At 44.5% G+C, this 18,212-nt stretch overlaps 1 protein-coding gene across 1 annotated transcript in view; it reads right to left on the reverse strand.

Annotated features, from left to right (window-relative positions):
* The window catches only part of ZC3H3 (zinc finger CCCH-type containing 3), a 287,300-nt gene extending 269,361 nt beyond the window's left edge, over positions 1-17,939 (reverse strand). The window contains exons 1-3 of the mRNA XM_038760531.1: positions 17,894-17,939; positions 9,124-10,324; positions 3,476-3,672 (exon numbers count right to left, since the gene is read on the reverse strand). Coding sequence (XP_038616459.1) covers positions 3,476-3,672; positions 9,124-10,324; positions 17,894-17,939 — 1,444 coding nt within the window. The remainder of the gene's footprint in view (positions 1-3,475; positions 3,673-9,123; positions 10,325-17,893) is intronic.
* Positions 17,940-18,212: the final 273 nt, after the last annotated feature.

Genomic DNA, 18,212 nt, shown 5'->3' on the forward strand with positions numbered 1-18,212 from the left:
CCGTCCGCACGCAACGCGTATGAATTTGTAGGTCTGTAATAACTGTGGTATTTGCTAAGCACTTAACAGTGGGTCACGCACTGTACTAAGCACTGGGATCCTCTAGACTGCAAGCTCATTATGGACAGAGACGGTGTCTCCCAACTCTGTTGTACTGGGCTCTCCCCAGTGCTTAATACACTGCCCTGTACACAGTAAGCGCTCAACAAACATCACCGATTAATAATCAGGTTGGACTTTATCCCACCTGGTGCTCACAGTCTAAGTAGGAGTAAGAGAAGCAGCAGCACAGAATAAATACTCCATTTTACTTGTACATATTTACTAGTCTATTTATTTTGTTAATGATGTGCATTTAGCTTTAATTCTATTTGTTCTGACGACCTGACACCTGTCCACGTGTTTTAATAATAATAATAACGGTATTTGTTAAGCACTTACTACGTGCAAAGCACTGTTCTAAACGCTGGGAGGATACAAGGTGATCAGGTTGTCCCACGTGGGGCTCACAATCTTCATCCCCATTTTCCAGATGAGGTAACTGAGGCCCAGAGAAGTGAAGTGCCTTGCCCAAAGTCACACAGCTGACAATTGGCGGAGCCGGGATTTGAACCCATGAACTCTGACTCCAAAGCCCAGGCTCTTTCCGCTGAGCCACACTGCTTCTCTTTTTGTTTTGTTGTCTGTCTCCCCCTTTTAGACTGTGAGCCCGCTGTTGGGTAGGGACCGTCTCTATATGTTGCCAACTTGGACTTCCCAAGCGCTTAGTCCAGTGCTCTGCACACAGTAAGCGCTCAATAAATACGATTGAATGAATGAATGAATTTGCTGAGCAACCTCCTTGGCATGCAGTGCTCTACTAATTTTATTTTTACTGGTATTTGTTCAGCACTTACTAATTCCTGGGGTAGTTACGAGATAATTAGGTTGGCAGGCCCCACGTGGGGCTCGCGGCCTTAATCCCCATTTTACAGGTGAGATCACTGAGGCATAGAGAAGGTAAGTGACTTGCCCAAGGTCACCCAGAAGACAAATGGTGGAGCCAGGGTTAGAACCCAGGTCCTCTGACTCTCAGGCCCAAGCGCTCATCACTAGGCCGTGATGCTTCCTCCTACCAAATGGTTAGGAAATACAGAATACAACTGACGCTTGTGTAATATATTATCAACTGGTGTCTTTCCAGCCTCTCTAGGCAGGGATTGTGTCTTCTCCTTCCCGTCGTAGGTCTTCCCTCTCCACTTTTTAATTCATTCATTCATTCAATCGTATTTATTGAGCGCTTACTGTGTGCACAGCACTGTACTAAGCACTTGGGAAGTAAGTTGGCAACCTATAGAGACGGTCCCTACCCAACAACGGGCTCATAGTCTAGAAGGGGGAGACAGACAATGAAACAAAACACGTGGACGGGCGACAAGTCACCAGGATAAATAAAAATAAAGCTAGAGGCACATCATTAACAAAATAAATAGAATAGTAAATATGTACAAGTAAAATGAACAGAGTAATCAATCTGTACGAACATCTATCCACAGCAGCAAATTCTTGGGCAGAATTTGCCAACTTGTACTTCCCAAGAGCTTAGTACAGTGCTCTGCACACAGTAAGCGCTCAATAAATATGACTGAATGAAATGAAAGGCCGCCGCTTCTTTCCAAAGGGCACTTATCAATTCGCGTGGGACTTTAATGAGGCCAATCGGAGCCCGACAAGATCCGCTCCGGCTTGGGAAGGGGTTTACCGGGAATGGAGAAGCAGTGTGGCCTAGTGGATAGAGCACGGGCCCGAGAGTCGGAAGGACTGGGGCTCTAAGCGTAGGCTCAGCCACTCATCTGCTGTGTGACCTTGGGCAAGGCGCTTCACTTCTCTGTGCCTCAGTTCCCTCCTGGGGACTAAGACTTATGTTGCCAACTTGTACTTCCCAAGCGCACAGAGTAAGCGCTCAATAAATACAATTGAATGAATGAATGAATGAATAAGACTGTGAGCCCCAGGTGGGACATGGACTGTGTCCAACCTGATCTAGAAGGGAGAGACAGACAAAAAAAAACAAAAAACATATTCACAAAATAAAATAAACAGAATAGTAACTATGTACAAGTAAAATAAATAGAGTAATAAATCTGTAGAAACATATATACAGGTGCTGTGGGGATATTACTCTGCATTTATTTTATTATTACTCTATTTTATTTGGACATATTTATTCTATTTATTTTATTATGTTAATATGTTTCGTTTTGTTCTCCGTCTCCCCCTTCTAGACTGTGAGCCCACTGTTGGGTAGGGACCGTCTCTATATGTCGCCAACTTGTACTTCCCAAGCACTTAGTACAGTGCTCTGCACACAGTAAGTGCTCAATAAATACGATTGAATGAATTAGCTTGTATCTACCCCAGCGCTTAGTACAGTGCCTGACGCACTGTTACGAAGATAAAGAGGTTCTATATAAGATATCTTCAAATCCAGCATTTTAATAATAATAATGATGGCATTTATTAAGCACTTACTATGTGCAAAGCACTGTTCTAAGCACTGGGGAGGTTACAAGGTGATCAGGCGGTCCCACGGGGGGGCTCCCAGTCTTCATCCCCATTTTACAGATGTGGTAGCTGAGGCCCAGAGAAGTGAAGTGCCTTGCCCAAAGTCACACAGCTGACAACTGGCGGAGTCGGCGTTTGAACCCATGACCTCCGACTCCAAAGCCCGGGCTCTTTCCACTGAGCCACGCTGCTTCTCCGATTTTTAAGTCTTTTAGACATAGTGCTTTGTAAGAACTCCCTCGCCCGTTTCAATCCAGCGTGCTCTTCGAAGAACTTGGTATGAGCTCAGCGAGACAGCGCGACTCCCTTGACGAACAGGACGCTGCTCGGGTTAAAGGTCTGAGCACGTTATGGACGCCACCTCGACTGCCGGTCCACTTTGTGACCCTAGTAGACGACGCCGAGCCCTGCCTGAACCACCAAAGGCATTCAAAGAAAACAGATCCAGCAGCCTGGTCTTATCTTGCCCTCTTTAAGAACTTAGATGATACCAGAGAAAAACAAAAAAACCTGCACGTGGTGGCTTTGGTCATTCTTTTCAATATTGTAAATATTGTTCAATCCTTCCGCCGCTCCCCTCCTCTAGTCTCCGAGGTCCAAGAACCAAGCAGCAGCTAGTTTGCCCACCCTGAGGGCCTAAGGAGAGTTGTGGACTGTGAGCCCACTGTTGGGTAGGGACTGTCTCTATGTGTTGCCAATTTGTACTTCCCAAGCGCTTAGCACAGTGCTCTGCACATAGTAAGCGCTCAATAAATACAATTGATTGATTGATTGATTGTGGATGATGAGCGGATCCAACCGCTCCAACAAACCCGCATCCAGTGGCCGCCGCGGTCGCTTCTGGTTTTCCCGTCCGAGGCCGGGCAACCAAAGGAGGACTCCTTTGGCTACTCGCCCCATTTCCCAGGAACGCCGGCCCTCCCGCTCTTACCTTCCTTCCCGGGAGTGTGGGCCCGGGGGGCCGGCACCCGGCGCAGCCTGTGGTTGGTGACCTGCGCCGCTCCCCTGTTGGGGGTCCTCTTCGACGCGGGGCTGGATTTCGCTCGGGGACTGGGCTTCCTCCGGAGACTGGAGTGGCCCTTGGGGGTGGCAGGGGGCAAGAGGCTGCTCTTCTTATCAACTGGGAGGCTGGGGAGACAGGACCTGAAAGTTAGGCGGAAAAAGGGGGTTGGGGCCACTCCGGGATGACTCGGTTGGCCGCTCGGAGCGGCTCGGCAGATGCTCAGAACCGGGAGGAGGGCGGAGAGGGCCGGCCGGCATTCCCAGACAGAGGCATTCCGCTGAGATTCCGGAAAGGAGACCTGAACTCCACCCCTTCCCACCTCCCGGAATATCCAGCCCTGGGTCATGGTCATGCAGAATGGAAAGCCCATAGGAATCAATCAATCAATCGTATTTACTGAGCGCTTACTGTGTGCAGAGCACTGGACTAAGCGCTTGGGAAGTACAAATTGGCAACATATAGAGACAGTCCCTACCCAACAGTGGGCTCACAGTCTAAAAGGGGGAGACAAAACCAAACATACTAACAAAATAAAATAAATAGAATAGATATATACAAGTAAAATAAATAAATAGAGTAATCAATCAATCAATCAATCGCATTTATTGAGCACTTACTGTGTGCAGAGCACTGTACTAAGCGCTTGGGAAGTACAAATTGGCAACATATAGGGACAGTCCCTACCCAACAGTGGGCTCACAGTGTACAAGGGGGAGACAAAACCAAACATACTAACAAAATAAAATAAATAGAATAGATATGTACAAGTAAAATAAATAGAGTAATAAATATGTACGAACATATATACATATATACAGGTGCTGTGGGGAAGGGAAGGAGGTAAGATGGGGGGGATGGAGAGGGGGACGAGGGGGGGAGGAAGGAAGGGGTTCAGTGTGGGAAGGCCTCCTGGAGGAGGTGAGCTCTCAGTAGGGCCTCAGTAGGAAGGTGGCCATTTCCAAGCCACCCGCCCCGGGGCTAACCTACATATTTATTCTATTTATTTTATTTTGTTAATATGTTTTGTTCTCTGTCTCCCCCTTCTAGACTGTGAGCCCGCTGTTGGGTAGGGACCGTCTCTCTGTGTTGCCAACTTGGACTTCCCAAGTGCTTAGTCCAGTGCTCTGCACACAGTAAGCGCTCAATAAATACGACTGAATGAATGAATGACTGAATGAATACCCCAACTGGGAGAACGTGAGTCCTAGCCAACCCTTGTGGCTTTAGACGAAAGAAGGGAGAGAAAACACAACCCTTTCCCCAAGGACACAAGGAATTCACATCCGAAGGAGCATCATGCCATTGTGCAGGACAGAAGGAAATCCAGCACTTAGCACAGTGATTTGCACATAGTAAGCGCTTAACAAATGCCCCTCATTATTATTATCTCAGAGGTCAGGGTCCTGGGATAGGATTCCACTGACTTGGCAGTCTTCCGGGTGGACAGTAACATCCCCTCTGGGGCAGAGAAGCAGCGTGGCTCAGTGGAAACAGCAAGGGCTTGGGAGTCAGAGGTCATGGGTTCTAATCCCGCCTCCGCCACTCATCGGCCGTGTGACTTTGGACAAGTCACTTCACTTCTCTGGGCCTCAGTGACCTCATCTGTAAAATGGGGATTAGGACTGTGAGCCCCGCGTGGGACAACCTGATCACCTTGTATCCCCCCCAGCGCTTAGAACAGTGCTTTGCACATAGTAAGCACTTAATACCATCATTATTAGTAGTAGTAGTAGTAGTAGTAGTATTAATTAAGCTTACTAACCTGTACTTATATAAAGGAGGTGGGAAAAGAAACCAAAAAGAATTAAATTATTATTATTATTAAATTATTCCTCCCCCTCTCCATCCCCCCCGCCTTACCTCCTTCCCTTCCCCACAGCACCTGTATATACGTTTGCACGTATTTATTACTCCATTTACTTATTTTACTTGTACACATTTATTCTATTTATTTTATCTTGTTAATATGTTTTGTTTTGTTCTCTGCCTCCCCCTTCTAGACTGTGAGCCCACTGTTGGGTAGGGACCGTCTCTATATGTTGCCAACTTGTACTTCCCAAGCGCTTAGTACAGTGCTCTGCACACAGTAAGTGCTCAATAAATACGATTGATTGATTGATTATTAATAATAATTAAGCTTACTAACCTGTACTTATATAAAGGAGGCAGGAAAAGAAACCAAAAAGAATTAAATATTTAGATCTAATGAAGGAAAGGTTACAGGAACAGGGCTTGTCCAAACTACCAATCCATCAATCAATAATATTTACTGAGCACTATACTAAGCACTTGTTCAAGTGCTTAGTGCATGGCTGTGAAGCAGCGTGGCTCAGTGGAAAGAGCCCGGGCTTTGGAGTCAGAAGTCATGGGTTCAAATCCCAGCTCTGCCACTTGTCAGCTGGGTGACTCTGGGCAAGTCACTTCACTTCTCTGGGCCTCAGTTCCCTCCTCTGGAAAATGGGGATGAAGACTGTGAGCACCTCGTGGGACAATCTAATTACTTTGTATCTCCCCCAGCGCTTAGAACAGTGCTTTGCACATAGTAAGCACTTAACAAATCCCAAAATTATTAAATTGTTATTACACTAGAGAATAAGAATTAGTAGGCTAGAGAATAAGTAGTCTAGAGAAGACCTTGTGGGGAGACGGGGCGGGGGGGAGGGGATGGAGGGGTACATCTAATTGAAGGAGGAAGGTTCAAAGAAAGGGTCCAAATTATAGCAGGAGATATTAGGAAAAATCTCTTTACTGTAAGGGTAGTAATAATAATAATAATAATAATAATAATAATAATAATAATAATTTTGGCATTTGTTAAGCACTTACTATGTGAAAGCACTGTTCAAAGCGCTGGGGAGGATACAAGGTGATGAGGTTGTCCCACATGGGTCTCACAATCTTAATCCCCATTTTTCAGATGAGGTAACTGAGGCGCAGAGTAGTGAAGTGACTTGCCCAAAGTCACCCAGCTGACAAGTGGCGGAGTCAGGATTTGAACCCTTGACCTCTGACTCCAAAGCCCGGGCTCTTTCTACTGAGCCACGCTGCTTCTCTAAGACCCGTAGGACATTACCAAGGAACGTCGTGAACATAGAGGGCTTTCTGGAGATTTTCAAGAAAGGGATAGGCAGGGATGGTTTATATGCAATATTAATAATAATTGTGGGATTTAAGTGCTTACTACGAATCAGGCATTATGCTAAGCCCTGGGGTAGTTTGTACACAGACCTTTTCCTATAATGGGGTTCACGATCTAAGGGGGCGGGAGCCCGGGTTCTCCCTCCCATTTTTACAGACGAGGAAGCTGAAACACAGAGCAGTTAAGGGACTTGCCCAGGGTCATCCCGCAGGCCGGTGGTGGTGCCAGGATTAGAACCCAGGAATCCTGACTCCTGCTCCTGGATTTTTTTCCACTAGGCCCCACTGCTTCGCGGGCCACCCTTCCCAAAGGTGGACTGCTGAACTTGGAGAGAAGCAGCGTGGCTCGGTGGCTCACATGGGACAACCTGATCACCTTGTAAACTCCCCAGTGCTTAGAACAGTGTTTGCCACATAGTAAGTGCTTAATAAATGCCATCATTATTATTATTATTATTATTATTATTATTATTATTATTATTATTATTATTATTATTAAGAGCACCAGCTTGAGAGTCAGAGGTCATGGGTTCTAATCCCGGCTCCGCCAACTGTCAGCTGTGTGACTTTGGGCAAGGCACTTCACTTCTCTGGGCCTCAGTTACCGCATCTGCAAAATGGGGATTGACCGTGAGCCCCCGAGGGACAACCTGATCACCTTGTAGCCTCCCCAGCGCTTAGAACAGTGCTTTGCACCTAGTAAGCGCTTAACAAATGCCACCGTTCTTATTATTAAGAGCACCGGCTTGGGAGTCAGAGGTCATGGGTTCTAATCCCGGCTCCGCCACTTGTCAGCTGTGTGACTTTGGGCAAGTCATCATCATCATCATCAATCGTATTTATTGAGCGCTTACTGTGTGCAGAGCACTGTACTAAGCGCTTGGGAAGCACAAACTGGCAACATAGAGAGACAGTCCCTACCCAATAGTGGGCTCACAGTCTAAAAGAAGTCACAACTTCTCTGTGCCCCGGTTACTTCCTCTGGAAAATGGGGATGAAGACTGTGAGCCCCATGTGGGACAACCTGATCACCGTGTATCACTCCAGCACTTAGAACAGCGCTTGGCACATAGTAAGCGCTTAATGAATGCCATCATTATTATTATTTGGAGGCTCCTTGCGGTCCCGGCATCCACCGCCCTGTTTGTAAATGGCCACACCTAAGCCCGGTCATTTCGTTTTGCAAGGGCGAAGGGCCAGCTGGGTCCGTGAAAGGGCCCCTACCCATCATCCATCATCAATCGTATTTACTGAGCGCTTACTGTGTGCAGAGCACTGTACTAAGCGCTTGGGAAGTCCAAGTTGGCCCAGTCCCTTCCGGGATCCCAACCTCTCCCAGCCCAGACTCCATTCCTGAGCCTGCTCCCAGAGCGGAGTAGCCCTGGGGCAGAGCGAGAAGCAGCGTGGCTCAGTGGAAAGAGCCTGGGCTTGGGAGTCAGAGGTCATGGGTTCAAATCCCCGCTCCACCACTTAGCTGTGTGACAACTTCTCTGTGCCTCAGTTTCCTCATCTGGAAAATGGGGATTATGACTGTGAGCCCCACTTGGGACAACCTGATCACCTTGTACCTTCCCCAGCACTTAGAACAGTGCTATGCACATAGTAAGCGTTTAACAAACCTGTATATATGTATATACGTTTGTATGTATTTATTACTCCATTTATTTTATTTGTACATATTTATTCTATTTATTTTGTTAATACGTTTTGTTTTGTTCTCTGTCTCCCCCTTCTAGACTGTGAGCCCACTGTCAGGTAGGAACTGTCTCTATATGTTGCCAACTTGTACTTCCCAAGCGCTTAGTACAGTGCTCTGCACACAGTAAGCGCTCAATAAATACAATTGAATGAATGAATGAACAAACGCCACTATTATTATTATTATTATTATTATTATTATTATTATTATTATTATGAATAGAGCCCGGGTTCTAATCCCGACTCCGCCACTCGTCTGCTGTGTGACCTTGGGCAAGTCGCTTCACTGTGCCTCAGTTCCCTCATCTGGAAAATGGGGATTGAGACTGTGAGCCCCACGTGGGACAGGGGCTGTGTCCAACCCGATTTGCTTGTATCCACCCCAGCGCTTAGTATCACGCCTGGCACATAGTTAAGCGCTTAACAGATGCCATGATAATAATAGTGATAATAATGATAATGATGATGATGATAATAATAATAATAATAATAATAATAATAATAATAATAATAATTTCCTCAGGCTGGGCTCCCTAGCAGCCTCAGACTTCACAAAGGGGAAAGCCGAAGGACTCCTCCCTCCCTCCCCTTCTCCTGCCCCAGAAGTCGCCCCGGGACGGTTCCCGATGGCCCCCTGGGCTACCAACGAGCGAATCCCCACAGCCCCTTCACCGTCCCGTCACGGGGCTGGGATCGAGAGCTCCGGGACGTGGTAAGGAGCTCCTTCACCTCTCGCTCACCTCACGCTCCCTCGCCTCTTGATGATTTTGGTGCGGCTTTTGACCTTGTAAGCCGAGAGCGCGCTTTCGCCAAAAGTGGGCTTCCATCCACCGGGCCCCCCAGAAGCTTGGCCAGGGGCGGGAAAATCCGCGCCGTCCGGGGAGGCCGGGGGACCGTCGGACTTCCCAGGGGCCTCCGCCCGCCACTGGAAAGGGGCGGCCGCAGCAGGGGTCAGACCAGTGGCCTTCCACCTGTATTTGCTGGAAGAGCCCCGGGGCTTGGACGGCGCGGCCGGCTTCCTCGGCTTGACCCCCGGGTCGGCCCTCGGTTGGGGTTTCACCGGCCTGTCGGCCGCCCCGGACGACGGAGCCTTCCGGGCCCCCTCGGCAGCGGCCCTGGGGCTGAGGGGTCGCCTCGGGGGGCCCCTCGGGGCCTTCACAGTGCTAGCCACCCACGTGTAGTTCGTTCTCCTGAATTTGGGAGTCCTGCAGGGCCCCGGCAGGGAGGGCTCTCTCGTTGTTTTGGTGGCCGGGGCCAGGGAATTCTTCAGGAGCGGCTCTCTCCCGGGCCTGAGCCTCTGTAAACATAAGGCATCAGGGATGCGGGATCCGGCTTTCCCGACAGCATCCCCCTCGCTCGACTGGGGCCGCGCCGGGAGCGCCTGGCGGGTTAACCCACGGGCATTTTCGCTGGCGGTCCAACGGGGCTCCCGGGGGCGGCCGGGCCCGCCGCCCACGGAGTTCACGACACGGGGTTTGCCCTTCTCCTTCCGACAGACCAGGCTGGTCCCCTCCTCGCGGCTGGAGCCCCCGGCTTCTCCGTCCTTCTTCCGCAGCCCCGGGTCGCTCCGGGGAGCATCCTGGCGCGCCCGGGACCCACCCGCTGAGCCGGCGTCCGAAGGCGCCTGGATCCTGATCACCATGTTCTGGTCCGGTCTGAGCTGGACCTGCCTCCGCGGGTCCGGTGGGGGTGGGCCTGGGCGGTCCCGGCTCGGGGGCGTCCCGCCCTCGGGCTGCTCCGGGGCGCCGGGAGGCCGGTTCACGAGGGAGTACTTTTTGCGCCACGATGGCCCCTGGTGCGGGAAGAAATCCCTCCGGGCCGGCCGAGAGTAGCCCACGCCGAAGGTCCCGCGGCCGCGGTAGGAGGGCGGTGGCCACCGCGGCCCGGCTGCCGGCGGAGTCCGGGAGTTCCCGTGGACGTTCTTGTAGTCGTCGATGAGGCCTGGAGAAAGCAATCAACCGATCAATCAATCAATCGTATTTATTGAGCGCTTACTGTGTGCACACTACGCGCTTGGGAAGTCCAAGTTGGCAACATAGAGAGACGGTCCCCACCCAACAGTGGGCTCCCAGTCTAAAAGGGGGAGACGGAGAACAAAACCAAACATACGAACAAAATAAAATAAATAGAATAGATATGTACAGGTAAAATAAACATATATACAGGTACGTGGCGTTTTGTCAGCTACCTATTCCTTCGCCTCCAACCTGCCCCACCCCGCCTCCCCCCAAATCTCGTGGCCATCGCGCCCCATGGGACAAGGTCTCGCTGAACCAAGAACCCTAAGACTAAACCGGCGACAACTCAAGTTTTCACGGGCCATTCCCTTCGCAGGTCAAGACAGCTTCACATGGGACCTGGCTTTCCTCCTCCCTTCCCTTTTTTTTTTTAATGGCATTTATTAAGCGCTTACTATGTGCCAAGCACTGTTCTAGTGCTTAGTACAGTGCTCTGCACACAGTAAGCGCTCAATAAATACGATTGATGATGATGATGATGATGATGATGATGATGATGTTCTAAGCGCTGGGGAGTCTGCAAGGTGATCAGTTTGTCCCACGGGGGGCTCACAGTCTTAATCCCCATTTGGCAGATGAGGGAACTGGGGCCCAGAGAAGTGAAGTGACTTGCCCAAGGTCACCCAGCTGACAAGTAGAGAAGCAGCGTGGCTCAGTGGAAACAGCCCGGGCTTTGGAGTCAGAGGTCATGGGTTTGAATCCCGGCTCCGCCACATGCCTGCTGTGTGACCTTGGGCAAGTCACTTCACTTCTCTGAGCCTTAGTTCCCTCATCTGTAAAATGCGGATGAAGGCTGTGAGCCCCACGGGGGACAACCTGATCACTTTGTAGCCCCCCCCCCCAGCGCTTAGAACAGTGCTTCGCACGTAGTAAGCGCTTAACAAATGCCAACATTATTATTATTATTATTATAAGTGGCGGAGCCGGGATTTGAACCCATGACCTCCGACTCCAAAGCCCAGGTGCTTTGGCTGAATAAGATGTGAAAGATAACACCGAAAATTAAGTGCCTTCTTTAAGCACTTAGTGCAGTGCTCTGCACACAGTAAGCACTCAATAAATACGACTGAATGAATGAAAGTACTGTTTATGTACACACAAAAATAGATTTCAAGATTTTTTTCTTTACTGCCATATTTGCACTGCTATGTGATCGAGCAACTTTATATTGTCTATAGCTGTCATTAAATAATTTGGATTGTTTTGGACTATTTTGGGGGTTCGGGGGAGCCATTAATGCACGTTACATTACGTCTTTGGCAAAACTCTATTTCATTTAGCATATCTGTTCGCTATTCTCTTGGGACCAATAGAAAGTATTAAAGAAGGCTAACAGCAAAATATTCATGTACTCAGCACGGCTCAGAGGAAAGAGCACGGGCTTGGGAATCAGAGGTTGTGGGTTCAAATCCCAGCTCTGCCGCTCGTCAGCTGTGAGATTTTGGGCAAGCCACTTCTCTTCTCTGTGCCTCAGTTACCTTGTCTGTAAAATGGGGATAAAGACTGTTAGCCCCACGTGCGACAATCTGATCACCGTGTATCCTCCCCAGAGCTTAGAACAGTGCACAAAGTGCTTAACAAATGCCATCATTATTATTATTATGTAGGAGAGACAGCTAAACTCTCAGCAAAATTCATCTATAAAGATCATATATCCATTCCTTACAGGAGGGCAAGTGTTCAATAAATACGATTGATTGACTGATTGAGTGCTTCTCTTCCCAACAGCTCTCTGTGGCTGGAAGGAGACATACAAATTGTGGTTTTTCCTTTGTGTTGACGGGGTCACTGAGAATATTCACAAGCTTTGGGGGTAAAAAGAACAGGAGACCAAGAAGCAGAAGATTCCTGTTCTAGTCTATTCTATTTATTCTATTTATTTTATTTTGTTAATATGTTTGGTTTTGTTGTCTGTCTCCCCCTTCTAGACTGTGAGCCCACTGTTGGGTACGGACTGTCTCTATATGTTGCCAACTTGGACTTCCCAAGCGCTTAGTCCAGTGCTCTGCACACAGTGAGCGCTCAATAAATACGATTGATTGATTGATAGTCCTGGCTCGGCCAGTGGCCAGCTGTGTGAACTTTAGCAATCGATCAATCTTATTCACTGAGCGTTTAGCAGAAAGGGCTTGGGAGTCAGAGGTTGTGGGTTCAAATCCTGGCTCTGCCGCTTGTCAGCTGTGTGACTTTGGGCAAGCCACCTCTCTCCTCTGGGCCTCAGTGACCTCATCTGGAAAATGGGGATTAAGACTGTGAGCCCCACGTGGGACAACCTGATCACCTTGTATCCTCCCCGGCGCTTAGAACAGTGCACAGAGTAAGTGCTTAACAAACGCCATCATTATTATTATTACGTAGGAGAGACAGCTAAACTATCAGCAAAAGTTGTCTATAAAGATCATCTATCCATTCTTTATAAGAGGGCAAGTGCTCAGTAAATACGATTGAGTGCTTCTCTTCCCAACAACTCTCTGTGGCTGGAAGGAGACGCACATATTGTGGTTTTTCCTTTGTGTTGATGGGGTCATTGAGAATACTCACAAACTTTGGAGGTAAAAAGAACAGGAGACCAAGAGCCAGAAGATCCCAGTTCTAGTCCCGGCTCGGCCAGTGGCCAGCTGTGTGAACTTTAGCAATCAATCATCAATCTTTTATATATATATGATAGACATATATATAAGAATAACAATAATAATAATAATAATGGCATTTATTAAGCGCTTACTATGTGCAAAGCACTGTTCTATATCTATATCTCCCATCATTACGCATACACACAGGCACACACACATTTTCATTCATTCAATCGTATTTATTGAGCGCTTCCTGTGTGCAGAGCACTGGACTAAGCGCTTGGGAAGTCCAAGAGAGACATAAATACATATATACGTATATATATACATATATATATGCATATATATACATATATTATAATAATGGCATTTATTAAGCGCTTACTATGTGCAAAGCACTGTTCTATAGCTATATCTCCCATCATTATGCGCACACACAGGCACACATACATTTTAATTCATTCAGTTGTATTTATTGAGCGCTTCCTGTGTGCAGAGCACTGGACTAAGCGTTTGGGAAGTCCAAGAGAGATATATATACACATAGTAATAATAATAATGGCATTTATTAAGCACTTACTATGTGCAAAGCACTGTTCTATATCTATATCTCCCATCATTACGCACACACACATTTTCATTCATTCAATCGTATTTATTGAGCGCTTCCTGTGTGCAGAGCACTGGACTAAACACTTGGGAAGTCCAAGATAGACATATACATATAATAATGATAATAATAATAATAATAATAATGGCATCTTTATTAAGCGCTTACTATGTGCAAAGCACTGTTCTATATCTATATCCCCCATCATTATGCACACACAGGCACACACACATTTTCATTCATTCAATCGTATTTACTGAGCACTTCCTGTGTGCAGAGCACTGCAGTAAGCGCTTGGGAAGTCCAAGTTGGCAACATATAGGGACGGTCCCTACCCAACAGCAGGCTCACAGTCTAGAAGGGGGAGACAGACAACAAAACAAAACATTAGCAAAATAAATAAATAGAATAAATATGTACAGATAAAATAAATAAATGGAGTAATAAATACATACAAACATCTCTAAATGCCATTATTATTCTCATTCTTCTTATTATTATTCTGTAGACGGACACAGACAACAAAACAAAACAAACTGACAAAATAAAGTGAATACAATAAATCTGTACAAATGAAATAAATAAATGGAGTAATAAATACATACAAATCTCTAAATTCCATTATTATTCTTCTTATTATTATTCTGTAGACAGACAACAAAACAAAACCTATGGACAAAATAAAATGAATAGAATAAATCTGTACAGATGAAATAAATAAATGGAGTAATAAATACGTACAAACATCTCTAAATAGCATTTTGCTCTCATTCTTATCATTATTATTCTGTAGACAGACAGACAACAAAACAAAACATACTGACAAAATGAAATGAACAGAATAAATCTGTACAGATAAAATAAATAAATGAACAGAGTAATAAATACGTACAAACATCTCTAAATACCATTATTATTCTCATTCTGATTATTATTATTCTGTAGACAGACAGACAACAAAACCAAACCTATTGACAAAATAAAATGAATAGAATAAATCTGTACAGATGAAATAAATGAATGGAGTAATAAACACGTACAAACATCTCTAAATACCATTTTTACTCTCATTCTTATCATTATTACTCTGTAATAATGATGTAATGATAATTATTCTGTAATAATGTCCGTAGACAGACAACAAAACATACTGACAAAATGAAATCATCATCATCATCATCATCAATCGTATTTATTGAGCGCTTACTGTGTGCAGAGCACTGTACTAAGCGCCTGGGAAGTACAAATTGGCGACATATAGAGACAGTCCCTACCCAACAGTGGGCTCACAGTCTAAAAGGGGGAGACAGAGAACAAAACCAAACATACTAACAAAATAAAATAAATAGAATAGATATGGACAAGTAAAATAAATAAATAAATAAATAGAGTAATAAATATATACAAACATATATACATATATACAGGTGCTGTGGGGAAGGGAAGGAGGTAAGATGGGGGGATGGAGAGGGGGACGAGGGGGAGAGGAAGGAAGGGGCTCAGTCTGGGAAGGCCTCCTGGAGGAGGTGAGCTCTCAGTAGGGCCTTGAAGGGAGGAAGAGAGCTAGCTTGGCGGATGGGCAGAGGGAGGGCATTCCATGAATGAAATGAATAGAATAAATCTGGACAGATAAAATAAATAAATGAACAGAGTACTAAATACATACAAACATCTCTAAATACCATTCTCATTCTCATTCTGATTATTATTATTCTGTAGACAGACAGACAACAAAACAAAACCTATTGACAAAATAAAATGAATAGAATAAATCTGTACAGATGAAATAACTAAATGAATAGAGTAATAAATACGTACAAACATCTCTAAATACCATTTTTACTCTCATTCTTATCATTATCATTCTGTAGACAGACAGACAGCAAAACAAAACCTACTGACAAAATGAAATGAATAGAATAAATCTGTACAGATAAAATACATAAATGAACAGAGTACTAAATACGTACAAACCTCTCTAAATACCATTATCATTTTCATTCTGATTATTATTATTCTGTAGACAGACAGACAGACAACAAAACAAAACCTATTGACAAACTAAAATGAATAGAATAAATCTGTACAGGTGAAATAAATAAATGGAGTAATAAACACGCACAAACATCTCTAAATACCATTTTCACTCCCATTCTTATCATTATTATTCTGTAGACAGACAGCAAAACAAAACCTACTGACAAAATGAAATGAATAGAATAAACCTGTACAGATAAAATACATAAATGAACAGAGTACTAAATACGTACAAACATCTCTAAATACCATTCTCATTCTCATTCTGATTATTATTATTCTGTAGACAGACAGACAACAAAACAAAACCTATTGACAAAATAAAATGAATAGAATAAATCTGTACAGATGAAATAAATAAATGGAGTAATAAATATGTACATCATCATCATCATCAATCGTACTTATTGAGCGCTTACAATGTGCAGAGTACTGTACTAAGCGCTTGGGAAGTACAAATTGGCAACATATAGAGACAGTCCCTACCCAACAGTGGGCTCACAGTCTAAAAGACATCAAACATCTCTAAATACCATTTTTACTCTCATCCTTATTATTATTCTGTAGACAGACAGCAAAACAAAACCTACTGACAAAATGAAATGAATAGAATAAATCTGTACAGATAAAATACATACACGAACAGAGTACTAAATACGTACAAACATCTCTAAATACCATTCTCATTCTCATTCTAATTATTATTATTCTGTAGACAGACAGACAGACAACAGAACAAAACCTATTGACAAAATAAAATGAATGGAATAAATCTGTACAGACGAAATAACTAAATGAATAGAGTCATAAATACGTACAAACATCTCTAAATACCATTTTCACTCTCATTCTTATCATTATTATTCTGTAGACAGACAGCAAAACAAAACCTACTGACAAAATGAAATGAATAGAATAAATCTGTACAGATAAAATACATAAATGAACACAGTACTAAATACGTACAAACATCTCTAAATACCATTATCATTCTCATTCTGATTATTATTATTCTGTAGACAGACAGACAACAAAACAAAACCTATTGACAAAATAAAACGAATGGAATAAATCTGTACAGATGAAATAAATAAATGAATAGAGTAATAAATACGTACATCGTCATCATCATCAATCGTACTTATTGAGTGCTTACTATGTGCAGAGCACTGTACTAAGCGCTTGGGAAGTACAAATTGGCAACATATAGAGGCAGTCCCTACCCAACAGTGGGCTCACAGTCTAAAAAACATCAAACATCTCTAAATACCATTTTTACTCTCATCCTTATTATTATTCTGTAGACAGACAGCAAAACAAAACCTACTGACAAAATGAAATGAATAGAATAAATCTGTACAGATAAAATACATAAACGAACAGAGTACTAAATACGTACAAACATCTCTAAATATCATTCTCATTCTGATTATTATTATTCTGTAGACAGACAGACAGACAACAGAACAAAACCTACTGACAAAATAAAATGAATGGAATAAATCTGTACAGATGAAATAACTAAATGAATAGAGTCATAAATACGTACAAACATCTCTAAATACCATTTTCACTCTCATTCTTATCATTATTATTCTGTAGACAGACAGCAAAACAAAACCTACTGACAAAATTAAATTAATAGAATACATCTTCAAAGATAAAATAAATAAATGAATAGAGTACTAAATACGCACAAACATCTCTAAATAACATTATTATTCTCACTCTGATTATTATTATTCTGTAGACAGACAACAAAACAAAACCTATTGACAAAATAAAATGAATAGAATAAACCTGTACAGATGAAGTGAAATAAATGAATAGAGTAATAAATACGTACAAACATCTCTAAATACCATTTTCATTCTCATTCTTATCATTATTATTCTGTAGACAGACAGCAAAACAAAACCCACTGACATTCATATGTCATATGCCAACCTATTCATAGGAAATGAATAGAATAAATCTTCACAGATAAAATAAATAAATGAATAGAGTAATAAATACGTACAAACATCTCTAAATACCATTTTCATTCTCATTCTTATCATTATTATTCTGTAGACAGACAGACAGCAAAACAAAACCTACTGACATTCATATGTCATATGCCAACCTATTCATAGGAAATGAATAGAACAAATCTTCACAGATAAAATAAATAAATGGAGTACTAAATACGTACAAATATCTCTAAATACCATTTTTATTCTCATTCTTAGAGAGAGAGAGAGAGAGAGAGCGCCCCCCCCCCGGGTTTTACCCTGCAGGATCCGGATCTGTCGGCGCAGCTGCTCCCTCTCCTCCATCGCCGGGGGTCGGGACTGCGCCTGCGCCTGCGCCTTCGCCCGCGCCTGCGCTCCACCCGCCGTTGACGTCATCAATCGGCACCCGGCCTCGGGGGCAAACGGCCCCCCCCGTTGCCGCGGCGACGGCGCGCGGCGCCTGCGCACTTAGAAGGAGCCGAGCGGGCGGCGGCGCGCATGCCCAGAGCGGCCGGCGGGCGGTCCTCATGACGTCACACACACCGCCCAGTCCCGCCTGCCGGACTGCCTTGCTTCAATCCTATTCATTCATTCATT

The sequence above is a fragment of the Tachyglossus aculeatus genome, chromosome 18 (assembly GCF_015852505.1).
Source record: "Tachyglossus aculeatus isolate mTacAcu1 chromosome 18, mTacAcu1.pri, whole genome shotgun sequence".
In the NCBI taxonomy this organism is placed as follows: Eukaryota; Metazoa; Chordata; class Mammalia; order Monotremata; family Tachyglossidae; genus Tachyglossus; species Tachyglossus aculeatus.